The sequence below is a fragment of the Acanthochromis polyacanthus genome, chromosome 10 (genome assembly GCF_021347895.1).
Source record: "Acanthochromis polyacanthus isolate Apoly-LR-REF ecotype Palm Island chromosome 10, KAUST_Apoly_ChrSc, whole genome shotgun sequence".
Taxonomy (NCBI): domain Eukaryota; kingdom Metazoa; phylum Chordata; class Actinopteri; family Pomacentridae; genus Acanthochromis; species Acanthochromis polyacanthus.
Window position 1 is genome coordinate 16,069,216 of NC_067122.1, and position 25,743 is coordinate 16,094,958.

Consider the following 25,743-nt stretch of genomic DNA (forward strand, 5'->3'; position numbering starts at 1 on the left):
AGATTAAATGAACAAGTTAATGAAGGTAATGAATGAGAGTGTTTCACACTGAAGAGTTTAATTAACCTCACCTCCCACCAGCCTCTCTCCACTGTAGCACCTTTTGTCACCGTATCTCAGCTGTCCTCCGTGCCGCCCACATGGGGCAATTTATCCAGTGACCTTGTGTGCCAGGGGCAATTAATCGTGGCTCCTGCCCCAAGGCCTTATCCTGAGTCTGTATCCTTTATCTCCATGTTTGCCACGCTTCCATAAGCACAATACGTCTCTTGACCTACTCTCCCTCTCTGTCTCATCTCCCTCCATCTCCTCCTCCTTCTCCTCCCCCTTTATCTTTCCCTACTTTGTTTTTTTTTTATTCTTGTTTTTCTGAAACACCTGCGACCACATGCAGCGAGCACTTCCTCACTGTCAGCGGTCTGTGGCAGCTTAATATGCACCCACTTCCACTCTTCAACTGATATTCTTGTCATATTGAAATGAAGCCAAAGTATTCATACATAAACATACCCCCACGCTCACCCATATTTATGAGGACCTCCCACGGCCTTTGCTTTACGTCTCTCCTCTACAGGCCTTCACCTCTGTCAAACAAAACCCTCTGTCGTTGTTAAAATATTGACCGAGATCGCTGGCCACATCCTGACAACTTTAATACACCTCAGCTGTCTCTCCCTTTCCCATTCCCATCTCGCCTCTCCTCCCATCAAGTTCCCTCCTCTGCTCACACTCCATCCTGCCACCCCAGTGCTACATCTTGTTAAAAAGAGTTAGTGAAGCTGAAAGGCCAATCACATTAGCACGAAGGCGGTGTCAAAAAACCACTGCAGAGAATATGGTGGAAGGGTCAAATCAAATGGACATTTCTCAGATTTTAATTGCAGACGCCTAATTGCTCACATAATTATGAGTAATAAGACTCGGCCGCGCTGATCTCCAATGGATCACATTGCAATTACTTGCCACTGTCGCTGCTGGATTTGATGGCAAGAAATATCTTCGTAGATTAGCGTTTAATCCTGGTGCCCAGGATCTCAGAGGGTCTTTGAAGATGTGCGGCTGAATGTCCTCATCCACAGCCCGAGGGGAAGGCCCTGCCTCGGGTGATGGGCTGCAGCCATTTTATACTGGAGAGCTGGAATCAGTCATGGTGGAAGAGCGAGGATTTATCCAGCAGCTCGGACTCGAGGATGATTAGATGCTCAGATGCATTGAGTGGGGCTAGCGATTTGGCCGGGGCATGAATGTTACTGTTCCAGCTCCCTCTCACTGATAAATGTCATGGGAAGTTGGAGGAGCCAACCTTGAACCATGCTTTCATGGCACGCCAGCTCTCTGCCACGTTTTAAGGAGGTGATTGCAATTACTAACATGGTTCAATCGGGGTAATTTCTGCAGTTAAGCTATTAAATAGCTGGAGGCCAAAATAGAACTTCATCTTCAGAGCCGGAGATGCCTGGACTTTTGGGGAACAGCTTAATTAAATTATGATTACTTGTCTCTGGTGCATACTTAATTGTGTACAAGGCTCAGGGTGAGCTGTCTGTTGTCCCAAGTGCATCATGCTTCATTTCTTAAGGCCAGTCTTTGTTATATTTAGCCGTTTTTGTAGTGAAGGACTGTCTGGCCACGAAAGGCCGTGTGAAGTTTTTGCCTCTGTCTATCTTTAGCACAGTTCCTTCTCTCCCTGCATAATGTCTCGCTGTCCGTGCTTAAGCACATTTTAGAAGCATCAGGCATTATCTCTTGCTGGTCAGGGAGGCCTTTTCATGGCTTTGTGTGGCATGAAAGGGCTGTCTGAGTCGGTGGGAGAGATCATTATCCGACATGGGCTGAACAGAAGGAAGGGAACGGGAGCCGAATGTATGAGGCAGAGCCCGGGGGCTTACTTTGACTCACGCCCAACATCACAGCCTTTATATTAATCCATATTTAATTAGACTTTCCTTTAATGCACCCTCCCTGCTTGTTTACCCTTGCTGTGTTGTTTTATGGGAGGTGGAGGGAGGGAAGGGCACGGGTGGAAGGTACTGAGGTTGGCATGGGATTACTATTAATAAGTACGGAGGGGAGGGAAGGTAGAGCCTAGTGAGGACTCCAGGGATGTAGCTGTTTCAATTCATTAGCAGAATATTGTAATTCAGATAGCGCCCATCAGCTCAAACAATAACCTGCCTTGATTTTGTGTGATGTGTTAAAATTTCAATCAGTTTCTTGTTATTGTTTCAGCAAATGCAGAGAAACGCCACTGAGTAATGAGTAGCAGTTTCGACACTGATGAAATGACGGGATGTGTAGATCGAGCGAGTCATTAGCATTCATCAGGTGCTTTTGAAGCCTTTAGTGGAGATGATGTTCAGAGAACTTTCTGCTCCGTTAAGTTCACATAAATGTCTTCCCCATCCTGTCATTGGAGAATGTCTCAGGATGACTGACTTTTCATCAGATCCATTATTAAAATCTGCTCTGCTCAGTGTGCTCTGTCATGGAGCAATAGAAACTCACGAGTCCATTAAACTGTGTATAAAAACCCCTTTTTCTTCTCTCATTTCGAAAATGAACATTTCAATCAGTGGTGTTGCCTCTGGGAAGGATGGCGGGTGAAGGTCAGTCTAAATTTCAGCAGTAATAATTAGATCCTTTATTAGTCTTTGCCACTGAATTCAGCTCCAAAGAGGAATACTGCGAAGGAGAAGCGTTGGCCGGGTGTTGACTTAATGTCACCCATCCATTTTGCTTTCGCTCTGGTTGGCCTCGCAGGAGCTAGAAAATGGGAGCTCATTCATCACCGGGTTTCTCTGGCTCTGGGCACCAACATGCATTCAGTCATAGCTCGAGTGACAGACACACACAAACACTGTCTGGAACAACAGAGGGTTGCACACACACAGATGCATCTGAATATAACTAGTATGGGGTGTAGAAATGTTTCCACTGTAATGTTATAGCACATAGGTACGCACATCACATCACATGGCTGCTTCTTTATGTGTGTGAATATAGTCACACCTCTGAAGCTCAGTGATTGATTGACTGACAGCAGCCTAGGCATCTGTATTCTGGCAGCTCACTGTGACATGAGTGACGTTCAGCTGAATGTTTTGCGAGCGCAGATTCCTCATACATTTTAAAGCGATCCTTCACCATTTCTCCATGTTTATTTACCTCTCTTTTTTTCCTCTGTCCCTATCCAGAAAGGAATCCCTATTGGGCAGTTCTGCAAGGACTTCAATGAGAAAACCAAGGAGGTGAAGGAGGGCATCCCACTCCCTATCAGGATCCATGTAAAGGTGCGTCTTTGGGGCTGGTTGTGGGTCTCTCTAACCCATCCCTGACCCATTACACTTAGCAGCCTTCCCTCCACGACTGTGGTTAATTCCACTAGCCGCATAACATTACCAAAGCACTTCCATTATTCATATTCTACCACTGAAGTAAGCCTTTCCATTTGCATTCATTAATGAAGCAATACCCAGGGGAACTTGGAGTCGAGAAGCATTAAGTGCATGCAAGAGATGTGAATTGCTCAGAAAAGAAGTGTCATGTTTGTAGTTTTTATTCTGCACAACCGCACATTGTGCGACTCGTCATGCCCCCCTCCCACCTTTGTGTGTTGTTTCAAGTCAGGACTTGTGTCCTTTCAGCAGCATAAATGTGTGTTGTAATGAGTTTGCGTTGTAAGGAGGGGAAGTCTAATCCTTTAAAAGGCGTGAATTTATTTTGACATGCAATATCCAGCAAGAGCTCTGTCATCACATCTGAGGCCAAGCTGATAACCATCAGCGCCATCTGCTGGTGGTCTGAAGTGCTGCGCTTCTTCTCTTCTCGCTGCACTGTGTGTATTCTGTGTGTAATGTTTAATGTGTGCATGCAGCGTGATTCAGCCTCTGACACAAACATTTCTCAGTCGGCTTTCACCACTTCAGTAGCTTTGACTGCATCTCACAGTGTCTTTCATCTTACTTTAAAGCAGCAGATTGACTTTTCGGACAACCCACTTTTTCACTGTCTTGCAGAGAGTTAGATGAGAAGATCGATACCACTCTCATGTCTGTGTTAAGTTAAGAGTTAGAGCTGAGAGGCAATTAGCTCAGCATAAAGACTGAAGCAGGGGGCACCAGCCCATCTGGATCTGTCCAAAGTTATGAAAGTCAGACTGCCAGTACGTCACTAATTATGTATCTATCATATTTTTTAATCCACACACAAACAGACATCGACCAAGATCTGGAGCGTTTGAGAGCCATGCTAGCAGGCGCTTTCTGCTAAATGGTAACATGCTGACGTTTATCACAAGTTGGCAGCTGAAGCTCATGACTCAGACGTAAACAGCTGACTCATAGCTGGTATTTATGCTGCAGAAGAAGCGCTGACAGTGGGATCTGCTTTCAAATATCTTTGTGTGACAATCGATTCTAATCTTACATTTAAAGGTCCCTTATGGTGAAAATCCATTTTTATTGTGTTTTGTGTGTTTTATGAACTCAGAGGTATAAAATAAAACTGGGAAAATATGAAGATGTATCTTTTTGCCATTGCCAGCCAACCCCCTCCCCCCTGGACCCACACCACCCTTGACTAAATGACCTCAAAGCTTCAGTTTCTCTGTAGAAACTGAGTCACTAAGATGATGGTCTAAAAATTTGCCCCTGCCTTCCTGCTGAGCATCCCAGAATGAACAGCTGCTTCACAGTTAGCCAGGTTGTTTACTTTAACTGCTTCTGCTAACTTCAAATGGTATCTGCCTAGGAAACAAAAACACACAAATGTTCTGGCTGTTTGGCTGCAAAGAGTGAACAACCTAAACATCCTGCACTCCCAGCATCCTCAGCAGCTTAAGATCACAGTGGATTACTTTCTATTATTGATGGCAAGTGTTATCACAAAACAGCAAAATCTATCATGCTGCTTGGCCAGTGTGGCTGCTGGTACCATTACCGTTGGATTGTTGCCCACAGGTCAGAGCTCTGTGGAAACTGTACAGCTGACGGACATTCAGACATGGTGGAAACTTTAGGGCCAGTTTAACCGATAAGGCAATAACTGGCTGGATTTCTTGGTTTTCACCTGTTGTACTTCAGTGCAGCCTGAGCTCAAGCCCGGTGTTTACTTCTGTTAGTTCTCTCCGGCACTTGTGCTCACATATACTGCATTTAAGACAACCAAATTCCACTAAAGCTGTTCTCACTTTACATACGTTGTTGTGAGACAACAGGAAACAAAATAGTGGCTGAAATGCAGCCCATTAGACGACATGTTAACAGCAGTCACTTCATACCACTTTTCAAGCAGCTCTGCACCACTGAAATACTGATTTTATAGTGTGACGCTGTCTGAAAAACTTGCAATATGCATAACTTTAAAAACGACTTTGCTGTTGATTTTAAACTGTATTGCATAGAAGTGATCACCTCTTTGCAGTGCTTTGAGCTGAGAAGCTGAAAGACCGTCTCTGGGGACATGGAGACTTTCATTAACTTGTTGAAAAAGAGAACATTATGAGATCTTCAAAATTATTTAAAACGACAGCAATTGTAGCAAATTAACTTAAATAAAGCAGTCCCTCCCACATCAGATGCTCTACTAAAGGCGGCAGCACCGTATTTCAGGGCCATGATCATGTCCCACTTGTCTATAGTGTTTAACAGCCCGGGCACAAGCCTCGTGTACAACACTTAGACCTGCTACATTCAGTATACATGAGGCTTTTAAGCTGCTTGAGACGGAAGCCAACACCATCACCACTGTTACTGCCTAAGAAATCATAACCTAACTGAGCTGGGACAGTCTTATTTTACAGATGCTTGTCTTGCCTCACTAAGATCTCCCTCCTGTCTTTATAAAGCGAAAACTACTAATGACAGGCATGCGTTCGTGTGGTCAGAGGTGATTGTTTAATACCTGTGAGAAGGACAGTCAGCTTTTTTACTCGGGGCAGCTCACACATGGGCACAGTCACATATCCTGCTTTTAAAATTGATTTTAATTAATGGGTAAACAACAATCAAACATGTGAAATGCTCAAAAGATATTCAAAGCTTGCTTTGTTGTTTTATTTTATGTGGTGTTGTCACTGTTTTCCTTATGTGTTCTTATGTTGTGTGTTTGTTATAATGACAGTCCTGTTGTCCTTGTCTAATATAATTTATGTGTCCTTTGTGTCTGTCGTCACATCTACCCAGGGACTGCGTTTGAAAAATAGACGGTTAGCTAAACTGACAGATTTACAGAAATGTCTATTATTGTGCGCTGTCACTGTAATCCTTGACTGCATAACTAAGCACCATTGATTCTGCAGGGTGTTTGAAACCAAATTTTGCCACAATTAAAGCCTTGATCAAATAAAGCTGCCAGAAGAAAAGTCAGGAGATCACCTCAGGTTTTACAATTCATCCTGAGAGAGGCATGAATGTGGGTATCAAATGTCAGGGATATCCATCCAGTAATTGTCTAGACATTTCAGCTAGAACAAAGTAGTCGACCAGCGGAGCGGCTGACAAACTGACCTTATCATTAGAGTTACACTGTTAGAATGGCTTAAACTACATGTTTTGGTTTTACAAAGAGTTCTGCACTGAAACAGACTTGGTGCAGTAACCACCCAGTGTCTGGTCATTACAGAAGTTACCAGCAACAGTTTATGTTTGGATGTATGGCTTAAGAAAACAACATACAGCTCGTTAATTAATGAGTTTTAGAGCTTCAGGCAGATTTTTCTGGACAGACTCAAGCTAGCTGCTTCTCAGTTGTTCCAGTCTTTATTGCTAAGCTAAGCTAATCCCCTTTTCATCTCAGCAGCTAGTGGGGTTACTGCTCCAATAAATGTTCTTCTCACGTCTGCTTCTTCTCTAACTTTGTGTTTTTCCTCGTGTCTCATTTTGCCTGTAAGAAAATCCTGCTGCAGTAGATGTTTGTGTTCCATTTTATTAAAAGCGAGGAGAAAACAACTCAAGTTATTGGACCTTTATAAGCAATAGCTTCTCTGTAGATAGAGGAAAATTGTTCCTTTTGTCGAAAGGTTCAGTACCGTTAGATAACACGACTCTGATGACAAATCGCCTTCCTCTGTGGTATCTTCTCAGCTCAGCCTACAATTTTATATTGTCTGCTGTTTGTTTTTATGTGACAGAAACAGATGATCCAAAATAAACTTACCTCTGATGATTTATTGATTGGATTGAATGTCAGAGTTTAGTTAATAAAAGGTCCCCAGCCACAGAATGAATTAGAATTACAAGAAAGGGTCAGAATAATCAGTGAGGCTGAAGAAAATTATTATTATTGGTTTCAGAGGGGAGTAAATGAGGCTGGGGAGCAAATGTTGCAGCAACATTTAAACAAAAGAATAACATCTCATGCTGACGATTTAGGTTGCTTTAAAGTTACATAATATGTAAAATATTTAAGCGTTTTTCAAAGCTGCTGTGACCAGTTTTTTATAAAACAGTCAATCAAATGATTATGTGTATGTGAAAGCATCTGCTGGTAGCGATAAACCAACACAGAATTACCACCTGACTCTGCAGTTCCTCTCAGCTCATTGTTTTGGGCGGTATTCTGCAGCTTTCCTCTACTGATTCGGTCTCATCCGTGTTATTTCTGCCACTGTTGGCAGCAGTTCAGTGAAAAAGCTCAGATAAACCCCCTGAACTGTACCTGCTCAGCACACAGAGCAGACTGTAGCGGCTGGATAGTGGGCATTTAGCAGCTGAAGAGTCAGATATTCTCCTGAGGACTTGGTAGAGACCAAAACTGATCTAAAAAAAGAAAAAAAGCGTAGCATTTGGGCTAAATTCATCAGAAGACAGAAAACATAAATCATAATAATGTTGCTTTGTGTCTGCTGGATGTGTGAATAGCCACTGTTTGCTTCCAGATTTGACTTTATGTGGTGATATGTCAGTGTACTGCGTGACATCCAAGTAGCAATAAATCATTAAATGCAGTTTTAAATTATGCTCTCCTATTAATACACAGAACACTAGTTCATATCAGTGACAGAAAAAATAATATATCACCTTTTGTTTTGGCACAGTAGCAGACATACTAATAACCGAATGACACTCTGATTATTAAAGTATAGCGTCTGACAGTGATGAAAGAAAAAACAAGTTTACAGATCCAAGGGGTAGGATACAACGGGGAATTAATTTTCATTAAAAAAAAAAACTCAAGGCACACAGCTTCCAGACCCCAAGGGAGACCAGTGGATGTGTTTTTTTGCTTTATTAGCGTGACAATAAGGGATTTTTAAACTTTTTACAGCTTATACAAATAATCTGCCTCAAATAGTTGAAGCCCCAGACGTGCTCCAATGCTGTGAAAAGTCAGTCCAAGTGATGTTTTTACTTTAGTTTTAAATGAGCTGAAATTGCGTTGAGAGTTTCAGCTGAAGTCAGCAGTTCAGGAAAACCTAATGACTCATGTCGGTGTCAGAAAATCATCCTCTGATTTCAGTTATTATTCTGGGTCAGAAGCTGAGAAAGTTAATCCGTTCAATAATTAAAACCAAACCGATGAGTTTGGTGTTGTGCTCCTGACAGTGTGGTGGCAGCTTTAAAGCTCACTTTAAACCATCACACAGGGGTAAATTTGTGAACTGAGTGTTCAGTGCTATGTAAATACAGTGTTAATTTCAGATGTGTTTCTTCCAGTGTTAGAAACAGCACATTTATGTAACTAAACCCACCAAACCAGGGCCTTTCGTGGAAATTCTAGGTGTTGTTAAACAGGTCTTAAATGACTCTTGCTGTTGATTTTTCCAGTGTTTCAGATGACGTTAACAGCAGTGTTTTACAGCTGCACACGGCTTAAATGTCTGTGTTCATGCTGTAAATCCCCTGGCATGCAGTACACACAATCAATAAAAAAAAAACTAACAACAGAGCTGTTAAGTGGACTAGTTGTGTAATGATTTTAAATGTCAACCATGTAAGCGTCCTATTTCACTGAATATCAGTCAGTTGAGGACATATGAGAGACAAGAGTGTGACCCTCAGTAGAAGACACCATTTTGCTGTTGCAGCGTGTTTTTCCTCACCACTCTTGTTGCCATTGCTGCAGCATTTCTTCAGGACATATTGTTGGTACAAGCTGTGAAACTTCAGATCAACTCCCTGCAGGTCACACCAGGAAGAAAATGTTATTTTTAGTACTAGGGGAAAATGTAAAGTCATTGCATTTATTGGAAATAATTGGTACAATGTCCCTTTCATTCAAACATCTTGATCTTATAAAAAGGGAGGAATTTCAAATTCTAAATTCTAGGAATTTAAAATAGAGTAACTATTGTAAAAGAGTGTAGCGTTAATTTTGATGCAGGCAGTCATATCTTAGAGTTTTTTTTTCGTCAAATATCCTTTTTTTCCCTAGATGAAGTTGCCCCAGAATTGAAGCTCCATGTCTTTTCCATTAAGCCAGAGATGTCAAACTCATTTTGGTTCAGGGGCCACATGAAGCCCAATTTGATCTCAAGTCGACCGCAGCAGTAAAATCACAGCATAATAACCTGTAAACTCTTACGTTTTCCCTTTGTTTTAGTTTTAAAAAGTACAATCTGAAAATGGTCACATTTAATGAATTATCTTTTTACAAAACATTATGATCACCCTGAAATTTCTGAAGAAAAACAGGTTAAATTTCAACAGTATTATGCCCCAGTTTATCATTTACACGTGCATTACAACTGCCAGATCACTGAGTGTCTGCAAAACATTCAGTCTCAGCTGTCTGGAACTGAACAATCTAGGATTTTACTTTATGATCGACAACTTGTCACGGTCTAGAAATTATTCAAAATTTACAGTTTTAAGAATTTACAGTTAATGTTTTCTCTGCCTGCAGGATGTACGTTTGACACCCCTGCATTAAGCATTTGCTTTGAATGCTACAGTGATTCAAAATAGTGCAAAGAAAAGAAACCCACAAGTGAGGAGTATCATCCTTCCGTACAGCTGCAGGAGACTTGGCTTGTGCAGTGATCCACTAAAGAAATCTCCTTCATGTAATGATCTGAGACAAATAAAGGAACTCCAAATTCTAAATTTTAGGAATTTAAAATGCAGCAGCTGTTGCATAGCTCTAAGGCTGCCACTGACAGTAATTTTTCAAGCGATTAATCCATCAACAGTTATACCAATTAATTAATCCAAATGAATGACTTTCCTTCAAGATAGCTAAATGACATATATTTCAAGTTAATGTTATTTTGGTAAAGTATGTAACTGTAAAACAAACTGTTTACATATTGAAGTACAAACCTGTAGGTTTATATTGGGTCGAGGGACACAGATTTTCTGGACATTTTTGTCTGTTCCATCTGTGTTGTTGCAGCTTTGGTCTCACTGAAGCTTCAGATCACTCTAGCTGACTGTAAAAAGAAAGTACATGCTTTGAACATGAACCCCAAACTATTATGGACTTCATAATATCATAATACCGTCCTAAAATATTGACAAACAGATTTTTTTTTTTTTTTTTTTTTTTTTTTACCTAAATCATCACATCTGGTAAAATTGCCTGCATCCTCAGCTGATCAGATCATGTGATTCTACCCCTGTAGTGTAAAGGCTTAGATCACGGTTCAGTTTTTTGTGATTTCTGAAAAACCTGAAAAAATGACTTGGGCCATAATTTTCAGAGGGTGTTGATATGATACTTGAATAACACAGTTTAAACTCACAACATAATGAAGTTGTCTGTCAGACAGACACGGTGCCATAATTCAACCTACTGTAAGAAATTCTATGTTCTATTGAGAAGTGCTTTAGAAATGTATGATCCTTTCACTCCAATAAAGCTTTCAGTTCCAGTAAGAACAAATTCATTTCAAGGTACATGCACTGCAAAAATACCAAATAAAATATAAGGTCAAACTTTCTATATATGTAAATAGATGTGATTCTAAATGTGATTGAGTTTTAAACAAACAGATTTGCTTAGCAGAGCTCTAAGTGGATTTTACTTGATGTCCTAAATGAAAATGACCAATTTCAGTCAAGCTGGTCACTAGTATGTCCAGCTAATACAACAGAATCCTATAGATGGACATGTCCCTCATATCCAATTAAAAGCTACTCAGTTATGTTCCGTCATAGATGGTGAGATGCAGCAGGCCTGTTGAGCTTTGACTTTCTCTGCATGCTGCTGCAGAAAGACACATTTGAAGAGCTTGGTGGGTTTTTAAGCCTCTCCAAACCTAAACATCAGTGCCAAAGTGTTGTAGAGTCATTAAATGGTGGCGTTGTGTTTCCTTGTAGCTGTAATCATTAGCACTGCTGGCTTACGAGCTTATTACCCACAGTAGTGATCTGAGGCAGTTTTCCTTCCAGGGAATCTCCTGTGTAATGTTTTCCCTCCGTGATGAAGCTAGCGTTAGTCACATTAAGTAACCCAGCCAGCATGTATAGAGGCACCGTTACAGTAACCAAACATTTAGTTTTTCTTTCATAGCAAGTTCACGATTAAAACAATTAAAAATGGCAAGTTTGTGAGACAGAAGGCAAGCAGGACTAAAATGAGCCCTATATGTTCATTATCACACTTTAATAATCTTCTGCTGAGACCATTAACTGGTGACGGTGCATATTGCCCACAGCTCTCATACAATACTTGTTTCAAAATGGGTCAGCTGGAAACATAAAAAATCTACAATTTTCAAACTCGTGAAGCTGCTGTTAAAGACCTCCTCAGGTGAAAACAAGTTTTTGATGTTATTGACATGTTTATTTTATGTTTTTTGTAAACTAGAATACACACTATTTACAAATCAACCCTGTGGTTGAGCATTTCCACCTTACAGCTACAGAGTAATGATTACATTCTCAAAAACGTGGATTCAGACTTAGAGTTTCATGAGTAACAATAATAAAGAATCAATTCTGAATTTTCTATGTCATTATTTTTTTGGTATCAGTTTGCAGGATAAACATCTATAGCCGAGTATAATGTAATGTTAGTGTTTGAATAGAGTCATAGGTGAGCTGGTGTGCTCAGACTGCAGTGTGTGGGGACTTCATAGATCTGTAAGAGCAAAGTGTAGAGTTACATCTGAGCCATTGAGGAGTGATGGTGAAGTCATGCATGCTGTTGAAGAGTATCTGGAGGCTCAAGATGCAACCTTCTGAAGAGATGGCAAACAGAAGTTCGAACAAGGGAAGTCTGAACATCAGTGGACCGAGTACACTGAAGTAAAAGGACCCTATGCTGAAAAGTAATGCAAAACCAGTCTTTCTAATCTGACGTTTTCTGGAGAGGTCAAGAGCTTTTTGAAGTACCCTCGAATCTCCATGGCTGAATTTACTCTAGTCGTGTTGATACATGAAAGCCTGGGATGGCTGTTCAAACCTGCTGAGGTTTGTCAGGTTGAAATAATGAGCCTGCTTTTGTCTAACTCTGTTTGAATCCGAGCAAAGCATTTTTTAACAAGTGCAAAAAAAGAAAGAAAGAACTACAAAGATTAAAGCAAAGTTTATTAACAGTAGCTAGCAGGGATGAAGGTTAACGAATGGTATTGTTACTTTCTCTAAAGGTGACTAAACAATACTTTAACTCCTTGACGCCTATTGTCATGAATTCACAACATACCACTTCCATTCAGACTGCAGCTGAGATAGCCTATCCATTCCCCCAATGCTGGTTTGTGCCATATTTAATACGTACCTCGGAACCTTTTGCAAGCACTGGTTTCCTGTAGGACCGGTCGGAGTGGGACCTAATTATTATACATCTGTTATTATTATTATATATCTGTTCTATGTGTAGAAGATAAATTAACAATCTCCACATATTTTAGCATCAGATGGAAATCAAAAACACACAAAATGATGTTTTTTATTTAATTGTAAGTAATTTCAGGCCTCAAGGGGTTAATTGATTACATCTCTTGACTTGAATGAGCAAAGGTTTCTAACACTGAAGAACTTATGACGTCTGTCTTTAAAATCTTTACTACAAAGACATTTATTATTTATCTCATGCAAATCTCGTGTTAACGCGCCCATGTCCAATCAGGTTTTCACTGCAGCTCCTCTGTGTCTCCTCAGCCTGACAGAACATACGACCTGAAGATCGGCCAGCCCACGGTGTCTTACTTCCTGAAGCAGGCGGCAGGCATCGCGAAAGGGGCTGGAAAAACAGGTGAGAAGCGCTGCGGCCGTTATGTTTCTGATCCCACTACGGTTTTCTCCCGCTAGGCCCGTCCTGTAACGGACACACGCCTTTCCATGGACTTGGTTTTTGAGCTTTGCTGTGATTGATGTTATATTCATGACATGCGGGGGGAACTGCAGCAGAGGAAGGAAGTGGCAAAGGTTATGTGTTAAGAAAAGAGAATTATGGATTTCCACCTTTTACGCTCCGAGCTATCTCCAGCTTCGATTCAGCTGTTGACTCCTAATCCCACCCCTGCACCCTCTCATCATTCACACTGCAAACACACACACTTCTCCTCGCTTTGTCATCTTTTGTGAAAAAACTTTTCCTGATACATTTATTAAATTTTTCGTCCTGTTCTTTTCATGATTTCGCTTCTTGTTTGTGTGTGTGTGTGTGTGTGTGTGTGTGTGTGTGTGTGTGTGTGTGTGTGTGTGTAGGCCATGAGACAGCTGGGATGGTGTCGGTAAGAGCAGTGTATGAAATTGCTCAGGTGAAAGCTCAGGATGAATGCTTCAAAATGAGGAACACCTCCCTTCAGAACGTCGTCAAAAGCATCGTCGGCTCAGCTCGCTCCCTGGGAATCAAAGTCGTCAATGAGTAAGTCCTGATTCTGTCCTCGGTGCTCTTATGATCTCATTTTGTGTAAATGTGACCAACAGAGGACGCAGATCCTGGTTCAGTGTGTCGTCTGTAGATGCTGTTATGCCTCCAAATTCCACTAGAGGTCAGATGAGTGACTGACCAGTGGCCACAATGGCCACAACATCATGAACCCCCACAGCAGCTTCAGTGTGTAATGAAATGCAGCAGAAGAGCCTTGAAGCAAAACCAAAGGTCTCAGTCAAAGATTGAGAAGTTCCTTAAGTTCTTATTTGACTTGTTTTTGAGGCGTTTGGATTCACTCTCATATCAGAATCACTAAACCAGAGACTCTGTTCACTACAACGGGACCGTACAGTCCTACAAGGAGCACAGTCTCCTTTAGTAATGAGTACACCAGCTACCACAGCTGCATTTTGCACACTAAGCTACATTAAGCAGGTAAATTAGAAAAGAAATTGAGGTGTTTCAGAGCAGAAATGGTCCTATCTAAAACTGAGATTGTTATAATTTGTTCCTGTGTGTATTCACTTAGCCCTCCAAACCTGCTGGCACATTTGAAAGTCCTGTTGTCTTTATAAAAGTACCAAAACTGCACCATTTGCACACAACCAAATCTTGCTTGTTATTGAGACATTTTAGAGGAAAATCACTTATTCTGTATGAGTAATTACAGATTCACCAAAAATAAATCGTTTGTATTGGGTAGATTCTGTGAAAAGCAAATATATCTACTCTTCTCTGTGCAGCTGTGACGACTCAGCCTGACAAAAAATTGAAGGACTATTCAATCTTGCAGACTGAGTTTACACAAAGCAAAATGGATGGAAACAGACTTTAATTAAAAATGTAACAAGTGAAATATCTTTGGAGCGCCACTAGTGGTTTTATGTACTGGTAACACTTGGATACTTGGAAAAAAATTCAACATGTTGATTTCATGTTTTAGAAATGCTTGTAAAAATTCAGAAGACATTTCTGAGTTCTGTTACTTCCAGCCATGAGATGCATCACTTGAGCAAAAAATGTGCAACAAACCTGCCCAGCAACTGCCTGGAGTTCACAGGGTTAACAGCTAATTTCCTTGCAGCTCCGTTCTAGTACCTCATCATACTTAAAGTGATTATACAGAAATCTACTTTCTTTCTAATGCTCCACATATCACTCAGCATTCAGAGCTGAAACGTGCTGCTTCATTTTAGTGTTTGTGGCTGATGTGATTTTGCTGATCGAACAGGTTGTTTTAAATATCTGTCTGTGGCCACGACTTTAGTTTATAGTGGAGCTGAGTAATTATGTTATACCTGGTTGTTGAGTGTACCGACTGCCCCGCTCTACACAGAACAACCTGAGTAATAACATAAAACCTGACAACGACTGAATGGAATTACAGGCTCTCTCTTTGTACGGATAAATCCCTCTCTGGGTGTCCTGGTTTATCTTGTAGTTTAAGCTGCACACAAAGGCTCTGAGTAAGTTAAATAAAATACACTTTAAGTCAGCATGCATACCAAAACTTTAACTTTTTACTTGACTCTGCAGTCAAAGGCAAGCAGAAGAGCTGCTGCAAAATGTAATAAACTCTCCAGAAGCAGATATAAGTTTGAAACCTTTGAGAAAACGAACTTCTTTTCTATCTGAAGGATTGTACCTTCTAAGATTGCAGTGTCGGTGTTCAGTGGTGTTGCCTTGTTAGCATAAACAGTTAATTGTGTTTATTTTTTGCGTGCTGCTGCAAAAAACAGTATCAAAGAGACACAATCTAATTCATTGATGTGTACAATCAGTCTGTAATGTGAAGTCACACCTCATAAATTCTGTAAAAATGGGCTGTTAGAGCTTTGTGCCACGTGTTTTCTTTTTTTTATTGGATTTCATTTGGATGCAATATATGCAACCTACTTGCTTGATGCTTAGGATCCACCTGTGTTGTTTTTTCCTCATATTTCCAGATATTCATTGCTTATGACGTGCATCCGACTTCTCATTTATTTTGCCATCAACTGTTTGAGTTTTGTATTCAAGCACAATCATCCACTTCGCACCGTTCCTGCTTCTTCTTCAGTTAATGATGTTGTACTTCTCCCAGAATGAGTTTTTTGCCCTTATTTAAAACCTAACATGTCTTGGGGCAGCAGTGCATTATGTTTTATTGAGAGTACTGTCAGCGGAGAGATGGGTATCTCTGCATCTTTTACAATGGATTTTTCCCTGGATGGTTGTTTGAACACTGCTGCATTGTGGTGAGTCCAGAAAGAAGCCGATTCTCTTTGATTCTGAGGAACTCATCCAAAAATTAATCCGAGTTAATGTTGCAGATGGCTGAAGAATTTTCTGCTATCAGTTAGAAATTTGTGCTGCTAAAACATCACTGCATAGCTGCTGGAAATGTGCTGATGTAACATTTGTCATCCACATTTGTTCAGTTTCATTACCATTTAAATCACCAATCCACAAAATTGTGTGTTGTTGCCAGGAAAGCCATCTTTAACATTTGTCTTTAGAGAGTGATTGTGTGTTACTGAAGGTTCCTGTAACAACTGAATATCATTTTTTCTTCCTTCTTTCCTTCCCTCTCTTCAGTCTTTCAGCTGATGAGTACAAAGTCTTCCTGGAACAGAGAGAGGAGAAGTTGAAGCAGATGCTGCAGCAGCTGCCGCTGCCGCTGCAGCTGAAGCTTCGGGCAAAAAGAAAATGAAGACCTGCAATACTGACCTCGCATTCCTGTTTATACTGACTTATACATGTACTGCATTCATGCAAAAACACTGTTAATGTTGTGTCCAGTAGATCTAAATAAAGCATCAGTTGTTTCATGATTCCTTTTTCCCATCATCTTTATTCACATCTGATATTAAAATATTTTAATTCAGCGTTTACATCACCTACATTTAGGCAACAAAAACAACCACTGAGCTGCTGAAAATATTTATGACCCTGAGTGATTCATTTCCTCCGAGCCGAGCTTAATGAAATGTAATTGCTCTGTCTTGGAAAGATTGTATATTCAGTCTCTTTTGATGTTTTATCTATATTAACACTTCTGGAAGCGGCTTGGCTGTTTGAAAGGTTGTGCAGATGGTTCCCTGCACATTTAACACTTTTCTATCAATCTGGGATCTAAAGGGTTCATCACATGAATTATTTCAAAAATCACAGAGAGGAAGTCTGGTGAGATTTACATATTCTCAAGGAATCAGGATCTTTTCATCTTATCACAATTTCTGCTGTTTCAGGTTAATGTGTTTATTTTGTTAAACATGTTTAGTTCACATGTTCAAGTCCTTTTATTCAAGCAAAAAAATGAATATTCAGCTTCTAAAATGTGAGGATGCTTATTGTAGCTTCTAAATTGTATCGTTAATGGTCCAAAGAGACATAAAGATGTAAATTTGTTATTTTTGACAATTTTGTGACAATTTAGTATAGTTTTTATGAGCATCAATTTCAGTCCTGATATAACAACTCACAAATAACTGAAATGAGTAGGAACAAATAGTAAAATGGATTAACTAAATTGAAGAAAATAGAAATAAATCACACAGATATTCTTTCCGTATTTTTAGCTGTTCGTTAAATCAAACTTCAACAACATTTTGAACTTGTGTCTTTAAGCAGAAGACATTCATTAATTTTTTTTATTAGAAACAACTAGTAAACTCGTTTAGTTATGATCTGGCATAGTCCCAGGTAGAACCAAATCTTAATGATTGATTATGATCAGTTGCACAATAATGCTCATTGGCTGCACCTGGGACACAGTGTGGTTTGGAACCATCAGTGTAGTTGCTTTTGTGAAATGTGATTTTATGCATATACTGTTACTATTGTGATAATCATTCCATATATATCGTCTGTTTCCACAAGACCACGTCTTTTTTTAGATTTTAGTGTCGCTCTTAATGCATCTTACTGACACCTGGAGTTTGTTTCGGTTATGTAGCGTGAAATGTAAAGCTGTCCTCCTCTCTTTGCAACCTCTTTCTTACATGGCTTCCACCCAACATGGCACCACAATGAGCTCCTCTCGGCTGCAGTGTTGGTCTTCACCAGAAGATAGCAGCAGTTAGCTGTGCAAGCGCTCCTTCCTCTCGTCTTACTCCATCTCCAACACTGCAGCAGGTAGTGACGGAACAAGATGTTCATTTGCGGCAAAAAATATATGATGTTCAAGGTTTTGCTCGTTATAATACTTTCAATTCTGTGTTTTATTCATCTGTTCTGTTGGACAGATGATGAAAATCTGTCAGAAAAGGGATTGTAGGCCTCCATCCATAAAATCTATGAATGTATAATCTTTTATCTCTAACAGGAAAGGCACAGCAGTGTTTTATTATTACTATTATTCTGTCATTTTGGTTCTGTTTCCACTGTGTGGCGACGGAGCATCAGTTTGTCCCATATCCCTCTTTACTGTACCTCTAATTTTAGCCTCCTCTCACTCCTTCTTCGTCTCCCCCCTCCTCTCTTCTCCAGCCCTCCCGCTCTGATCCTTCTGAATAGAGGCTGAGAATAGACGGAAGGCTGTTTCAGTCAGAGCTCCTGAGCAGGAATGCCTATATATGGTGTCTTACACCACGCCGAGCGCTGATAGAGTCGCAGGTACATCAGTGAATGTGGGCTACCCGTGATTTGTAAAGAGGGGTGGCGGGGGGGTCATATGCCTACTATTATGTGTGTGTGTGTGCATCATCATAAGTGGGAGGCCATCTGTGTGTGCACGTCCTTGCACGCAAAAACCTCGATGCCAAGTGTGTGCGTCAGTCTGAGTCAGATAGTGTCTCATTCTGTCTCGTCATGTGTGTGCGTCAGTGCTGTTGCTGAGCGAAACTCGCTCCAGGGGAAGAAATGGAGGAGAGTGAACGGGAGGGAGGAAGAGAGGCAGGGATGGTGGGATGATGATGATGGTGATGATGAGGCTGAGGGAGGAACAGGGGGCTTGCTATGACGACACAAATGCATCAGCCGCATTAAGTGCACTTTAATATAAATGCATTTGTATGACAACCAAATACACTTATAAGCATCACAATAGAACACTGATCCACAATGTCCGTTCTGCAGTAAGTAAGATGTTTAGAATATATTCCATCTTTTGCGATAAAAATCTCTTTCTTATATGTACAGACCAATAACTGTTTCATACAAATGTACAAATGTGTACAACCTTTCTGAAAAGAACATATGCCTATATCCACAGACATAATGCATATGCATTAAACATCTTTTTCAAATATCACACATACAATAATATAATTTTACACATGTATATTAACTTAGCCTTGAATAGCTAGAACGTAGGAATCAATCCTTTACTTGACCGTAGACAACTCTACGTGAGCATGTCGACACCATGGGAATTGTACCATTCTCAACCCGTGTCGCTTGGTAACTGAATAGAAATAGCACCCCATCCCTATTTTCATTTTTTAAAACAAAACTTTTGTATTCTAACCCCTCTCAAAAAGAAGAATCGCTCATTCACATAGTCAATTGTGCTCACTACACCGCACTCCAGTGGAGCATTGATGTAACCGTCCATGTTGAATGGACAATGATAAAGAGTTCAGAGTTCAGCAGGTCAGGGCCATTTCAGGCACACAGGAGCCGCTATAAGCTGCCAGCATTGCAAATATTGATGCTGCAAGAATATCCAGCTGACTGCCTTCAGGCCAGGCAGGACCTGAAGAGCCCACATTCAGAGTCTAATGTACAGTACAGCATAGCAGTGGATTTGTGGCATGATCAGAGCCCCGGCAAACTTCCAGACAATCTCTGTGTGGCGTAAAGCGACAACATTCTTGAGATCTTCTCGTGCCAGGATCTCTTCACGTTTTCTTTTTTGTTTTGCACATCACATTGATACACAAGATTTCAGATGGAGAGATAAATATGAAATGTTAAAGGTTTGAAGCCGCAAACTCAAAGCTCAAAGTATCTCAGGTTTAAAAGGTTTAGTTAAATACTGTTTGTGAGTTCTGATGCTGCCTTAAAGGCTGTGAGAAAGAGTGCTTTCAAGCCAGAGCTGTAGCTCATCTGAAGACTGGATGGAAGATTTCATGTATGAAATCTTCCTTTTTTTGATGTATTGATAGTGCTCATCCTAAGGATGTAAAAAAATTTGTAAACATTCGACTTCCAGTACGTTTGAGGTTTGGGTTGCGTTGCTGCATGTCAGGCAAAGTGCTAAAATTCATCTCCCTATTGAAATAGCAAGGAATGTATAATTTTTTTGTTCACAACAGATTTTTCACTACGAGTGAATACAAATGCGCGTCTGGAAGTTAAACAGCGCTTAGAAGTTCAGAGAGGTCTCTCTGTCTGATCATATCTGAAGCTCATGTAACAGAGAAGCTGAGACGCCACATGGACTCAGAACCCAGTCAGTTGTGGGTCCATGTAGTTGCACCATCATGTAAATGTTGCACCAGTTTTGTAGTAGTATACAGATAAATGACTGAACAAAAATATAGAGCCAATCTTTGTTCTTAGGTGAGATGTAGGAGTTAAAGTCCTTAAGTTGTATATACATTATGTATATTTATACACTTAATTATTTTTTACTTTTCAGTAAAAGGGGCTCCACAAAATATGACAATATGCCATACTTGATGAAGTAAGTCACAGACTTATTTTAGAACGGAGGAACACTTCCACTCCCATCTGGAAGACAGAAAATAGAAAAGAGAGAAAGAGAATGTTAGTGGTGCATTTTCAGAGAATAATTTCTCATCTCAATTTTAAAAAGAAATGTGAGGTAAAAGTGAGAGCAATTCTTACCTTTGTGGAAGCACTGTGGCGATGGATGACATTGGAGTTGATACAACTCAGGTTGTTGCCCTAAGCCAGGGGCGATCGAGGCACCTGCCCCAAACATGGGTTCCAGGACGGCCAGTTCCTCCAGGAGGGACTGAGTGCAAGACACGGCGGGCGTGGGCGAGGCGATGGGCGTGGAGGTGGTGGGGCTGGGGGAGGCAGTGAGGATGAGGGGAGGGGAAGCTGGGATGGAGGAGCAGGAGGACACAGGAGATGACACCACCTCGATCTCCATTGCTTCCTCCACTAGCCCCTCCCCTTCCGCCTTTACCCCGGCCGCAGCAGCCACAGTCGCCCCGCACCCAGCCATAGAGTTACGTTGCGCCGATTGGACGCTACAGACGTGGCCCACTCCCTCAAACTGGGAGGGTTGGCGCCAGCACACTGGGGTTTGAGGAGAGGTTGGGCTGGAAGGGTTGGGCATGGGGGACGTGGAGGGGAGGGGGAGGAGAGGCTGGATGGCTGGGGTGGAGCGAAGTCGTCTTGGAGAAGGGTCTCTAGGATGCTCTCTTCAAACAGAGAATCATCATCGTCAAGGAAGATGGGAATGTCCAGGCCTCTCCATGCTTTGACGGAATAAAACTCCCTAAGCACATGGACGGAATCAGGAGTTTCTATGACTGGAGACAGGAAGGGGGAGGGAGGGGAGGATGAGGGTGAGATGGAGGGAGGGGAGAGTTTGGACAGGAGTGGATCCAGGTAGAATCCCTCAGCCAGTGAGCTGATGTGTTGAGCTAAGAGGGATATTTCTGCTCTTTCCTTCTCTCTCTCAAGGGAGAAGAAGGAGAGGCAGGGATGTTTGCCGGGTGAAGCCTCGGGGGTGAGGAGGCCCTCGGGGGGACACTGGAGGGGCCCCAGTGGTACATCTACATACAGTGGACCCCGAACCTCAGGCAGGGTCATCACTGTGCAGTCCCCATCTCCGGGGCTGTCGGGTGTGGGGGGCAGTTTCTCATACAGGGAACCACTGCAGGGCTCGATGGGGAAGAGGAGCTCAGTAGACGGGGTGGGGAGAGAGAGGGGGAGCTTGGTGGAGAGGGTGGTGGGAGGAATGGGGCTGGAGGCAGTAGTCGGTGGGGCTGTGGAGGAAGCTGAGGGGCCAAGGAGGTGGTGGCAGTGGCAGTTGTAGCGGAGGGGGGAGGGGTGGTGGTGCCAGTGGGGTCGAAGCTGAAGAGGGGCTCACCGAATGGAAAGCTAGCCCCACCAACCTGGGGGGTGTAGGGGGGAGTGCACACAAACTCTTTGGTCTGCTGAGCTTGTGAGGTGGGCACTGGGGGGAGAGGCAGGGGGAGAGCTGGCAGCGGAGGGTCGAGCTGGAAGGACGGTGGCAGAAGAATGTTCTGGGTTAAAAAGTCTAAGTCTGCTACTGTTTCAACAGTGACTGGAGTAGGGGAGGAGGCAGCTGAGGGGGTCTCGGTGGGATGCTGCTGAAAGAAGCTCTCCTCCTCCAGAGAGGAGATACTGGAGCGAGGGTCACCCTCCAGCTGCATGGCCTCAGGAACAGAGCTCCCTGGTTCATCAGAGGAGCCCACACTGCAGCCAGCAGTGCTGAAGTCAAAGGACTGGGCTGACAGGCCGCTGCTGCCTGGAGTGAAGACCTGGTCTGGACTGGACAGAGTTTCTGGAGACTGAAGACTCAGACCCTCCTGCTGAGAGGTTCCAGCACTCAGGACCAGGGTCAGCTGGGTCTGTTCTGAGCTGAGCTGCTGACGAACTGACCAGGCCTCAGAGTCACTGAGAAACAGAAGGAGAAATGGAAAAGAACAGGGGAGTTAGTGGTGTTTTTGCCACATTTCTGTGGTGTTTTGTGTGTGTGTGTGTGTGTGGGTGTGGGTGTGTGTGTGGGGGGTGGGGGGTGGGGGTGGGGGGTGGGGTGGAAAAAAGCAGTAAATACCTGATGATATAGTTGTTGCTGCTGATGGGGATTTCTCCAGGCTGCAGCTGTAGCACCATGTAGAGCCAAACAAACGACTGGTCCTGAGCCTGAACACGAACCACCATCTCAGCTCTGCCTTCTCCTCCTTCTCTCACTGTGGAACAATAGTCGCAGCACAAGTTGGCATCAGTGTGTAATCCTATTAATCATCATAGTGTTCTTTGCTGTGTGGATGTGCCAGTGGGCACAATGTGTGTAATCGTGTGGGCATGCATGGTTGTAAATGGTGTGAAGAGTACACTTACAGAGGCTACGGTGCTGAGTGGAGGCATGTGACAGATCCTGTGGGTGGAGGAGGCTGTACCAGGAGCGAGAGCGTAAAGCTGTCACATCAAAGCCAAGATAGGCGCTCACACTGCAGGGGAGAGTGGGCGGTGATGTGTTAGGAGGAGGATGCTTCACCACTTTACTTTTCTCACAAACCAGTTCATGTTAAAGCAACAGGTGGAGGAGGGTGTGTTATTTCTGTGAGCTCACCTGTCCTGTGCTGTCTGCAGCCTCATGTCCCGACTGTGCTGGGAGTGAAAACAGGCCAGGAACAAGTTGGTCTCAGCCAGGGGAGGGGTGGAGGTGGACTCCCTCTCTGCCCCGGGGCTGGAGCGGGTAGGATGGGGCTCCAGAGGAGAGCAGAAACACACCCACACGGGGTTGGAGGTCCAGTATGACCCGGCGGCAGGAGAGGGGGAGGGGGGCGAGAGGCAGCGAGCGCGGATCAAAACCAGCTTGTTTCCAGCACTCTGCCTCCGCACGGACTTGGAGGTGTTGAAACGACAGCGGAAGAGACGGTCTGTGGAGGAGAGGAGGGTTATTAAAAATCATGTTGGAGGAGAAAAAAAATCAAGAATAAACTTGTAAAATAAAAGTGTACATTTTGTACACTCACCCATCTCAAGTGATGAGGAGGCTGACAGGTTGGTCCTCATGATAAAGTGGTCTGAGGCGTCGATGATATCGTACACACTGTCTCCCTGTGCCACGAGATCCACCTGAAAAATCACAAACAGGGATGTTATTAATGAATTACACACGGACGCTCGAATATACCTAACTACATGAGAAGCCTGTAGACTCACCATGGAGTGTCCGAGGTGCTCGGAGACGCTGTCTGACAGGTAGAGGAGCTTCCCTTCCCCTGTCAGCAGCATCAGAAAGCCCGGCAGCGCCTGCATCAACTCCGATAGCTCGTGAAAAGACAGGAACCGTGCGCTCTCCTCGAGACTAGCAGCAGTTCCCGCTTCTAGGGGAAAGCAGATGATGGAAAGAGAAAAAAGGAGATAAAATTAGTGAATAAACATGAAACTATGAGAAAGAACACAGTGTATCTGAGCTCTGCATTAGTGGCCGCAGCGTGTTTCAGCACCGCGGACAGCGACGCTGCTGCTGCACTAATAACATGAAGATTTCAGCACCACGGACACAAACACATGATTAACAGCTTATCAGCTTCACTATCGGTTATTTCCGATCAGTTAATGAGCCACAGATGATCCTAAAATCACATTTGTATCAACACAGTCGCCTGCAGTGCCGCTAAAACACTTGTTGATTCCAGCACTGAGAGATTACAGCCTCTGTGGAGCAGCAGATTCATCAACAGGTCGTTCTTATTCTTACCTTGAGTGAAGAAGACAGATTTCCTGGTGTACATGCAGGCGAGGGACATGATGTGCAGGTATGAGAGCCGCGCTTTATCTGCATCAGATATGGGCAACAAGTCCTTCAGGTTCCGGATCTCGGCGTTGATCTGGTCCCGTCGAGCCTTGGAAGCTCCTTTGGTTGAGCGGTACATCGTGGCCGGCTGCTGCTGCTGCTGCTGCTGCGGTGAACTGTGGGAATTCCTCCGGATAGAAGTTGCTGTGAGCGGAGAGCTGCTGAAGGTCGTGGCTCGGCTGGAGTGCCCCGTCTCCAAAGATGTGTCAAGAGACAGGTGGTGGAAGTAGAGAAGCTCTTGGGTGTGTTATTGGACTTTCATCTCAGCTAATTATTGTTGTTTTCCCAGAGCAAGGTTTAAAAAAAAAACCTTCTCCCGTCCGCTCTCTGTCCGCTTTATCTCCGCCACAGCGTCCGGCTCGGATGCTGGCCGGGTGCTGGATGTCCGTCCCTCCTCTCGGAGTGCAGGTGAATCGGCGGCTGTGGTCGCCGTCTCTCGCACAGAAGTCCGGAACCCGTAAATCTGGTTGAGGGACTCTGCTCGCCGGTCACTTATATAGCCTGGGACTCCGCCGGAGTAGGGGGGCTCCCGACGCACCAACACCGACGTAAAACGGAGGGAGGGGAGGAGGGGGGAGACATGTCTCATATCAGTGTTAGCATTGGTGGAAGTCTCCCCCCTCCCTCTCCCGTGCCCTCTCCTCTCGGTGACTCTTCCTCGACGTCAGCTCTTCCCTCTGCTCGGTGATGACGTCGGCCTGAAATCGGGAGCTCCGGCGACGCAAAAAGCCCGATTTGGACAAAACCGAGTAAGGGGCGGAGCAAGCGTAAAACGTAAACGGAGTCACCGGACTCCGGTGTATTGGAGGAGGAGGAGGAGGAGGTGGAGGGGGATGAAGAGGAGGAGAAGGAGGAGGGAAGGATGGGGATGGATGGGAGCACTGGGCTGAATACGAAAGAGGTTTCTGTGTTTATGTGTCTGGCACCTGCGCTAGACTTTACCCGTCTCTGCCTGTTTGGCCCCGGACCTGTCGCTAAACATGGCAGGTGCTGGTTCGGTGCGATCCAGCACCTCGTCCAGACCACATTTTCTGTCAACAATTAAAAAAAAAAAACATTAAATGCTGCGGCGCAGAGCAGGTGGTGATGGAGGAGACGCGAATGCTGAAGCTGCTCCTCGTCGCCTTTTGTGAATGGAAATCATTTTTGAGCAGGAATTAGCTCAGAAACCTTCATATATGTCGATAGAATCCATCTGTTTAGTCTGTTAGATGTGGTCGCTGCGCATGTGTCGTGTCCCCAGTGGAATTTCATAATTTCTTGTTGTCAGGGGGTGATCTTGTGCACATTTTCGTGTCATAGGCGATAAAAAATCACATCAAATCTGTTAGCCGTGTTCCTGCTGCATGCTTCTATGCTGTGTGAGCAACGCCGAAGACAGATTTCCTGCTTGTAGGCCTGATTTTATTCCAAAGATGACAAATAATAATCGACATTATTGAATATCAATTTACATTTTCGATTTAGCCAAACCTCTATAAAACGCGATCAGCAGCTGGAAGAAGCCGTTTAACCATTAAGACAGC

At 43.2% G+C, this 25,743-nt stretch overlaps 2 protein-coding genes across 2 annotated transcripts in view; one reads left to right on the top strand and one right to left on the bottom strand.

Moving 5' to 3' along the window:
* mrpl11 (mitochondrial ribosomal protein L11) overlaps positions 1-16,574 on the top strand; it is a 46,183-nt gene extending 29,609 nt beyond the window's left edge. The window contains exons 3-6 of the mRNA XM_051954683.1: positions 3,195-3,290; positions 13,044-13,137; positions 13,593-13,752; positions 16,339-16,574. Coding sequence (XP_051810643.1) covers positions 3,195-3,290; positions 13,044-13,137; positions 13,593-13,752; positions 16,339-16,453 — 465 coding nt within the window. The 3' untranslated portion in view covers positions 16,454-16,574. The remainder of the gene's footprint in view (positions 1-3,194; positions 3,291-13,043; positions 13,138-13,592; positions 13,753-16,338) is intronic.
* A 2,146-nt stretch (positions 16,575-18,720) lies between these two features.
* npas4a (neuronal PAS domain protein 4a) lies at positions 18,721-24,703 on the bottom strand. The gene is given in 10 exon segments (XM_022196683.2): positions 18,721-20,418; positions 20,536-21,049; positions 21,052-21,653; positions 21,656-22,305; positions 22,466-22,601; positions 22,753-22,862; positions 22,985-23,294; positions 23,391-23,493; positions 23,581-23,744; positions 24,122-24,703. Coding segments are annotated over 10 exon segments (2,793 nt in total). The 5' UTR covers positions 24,297-24,703; the 3' UTR covers positions 18,721-20,389.
* Positions 24,704-25,743: the final 1,040 nt, after the last annotated feature.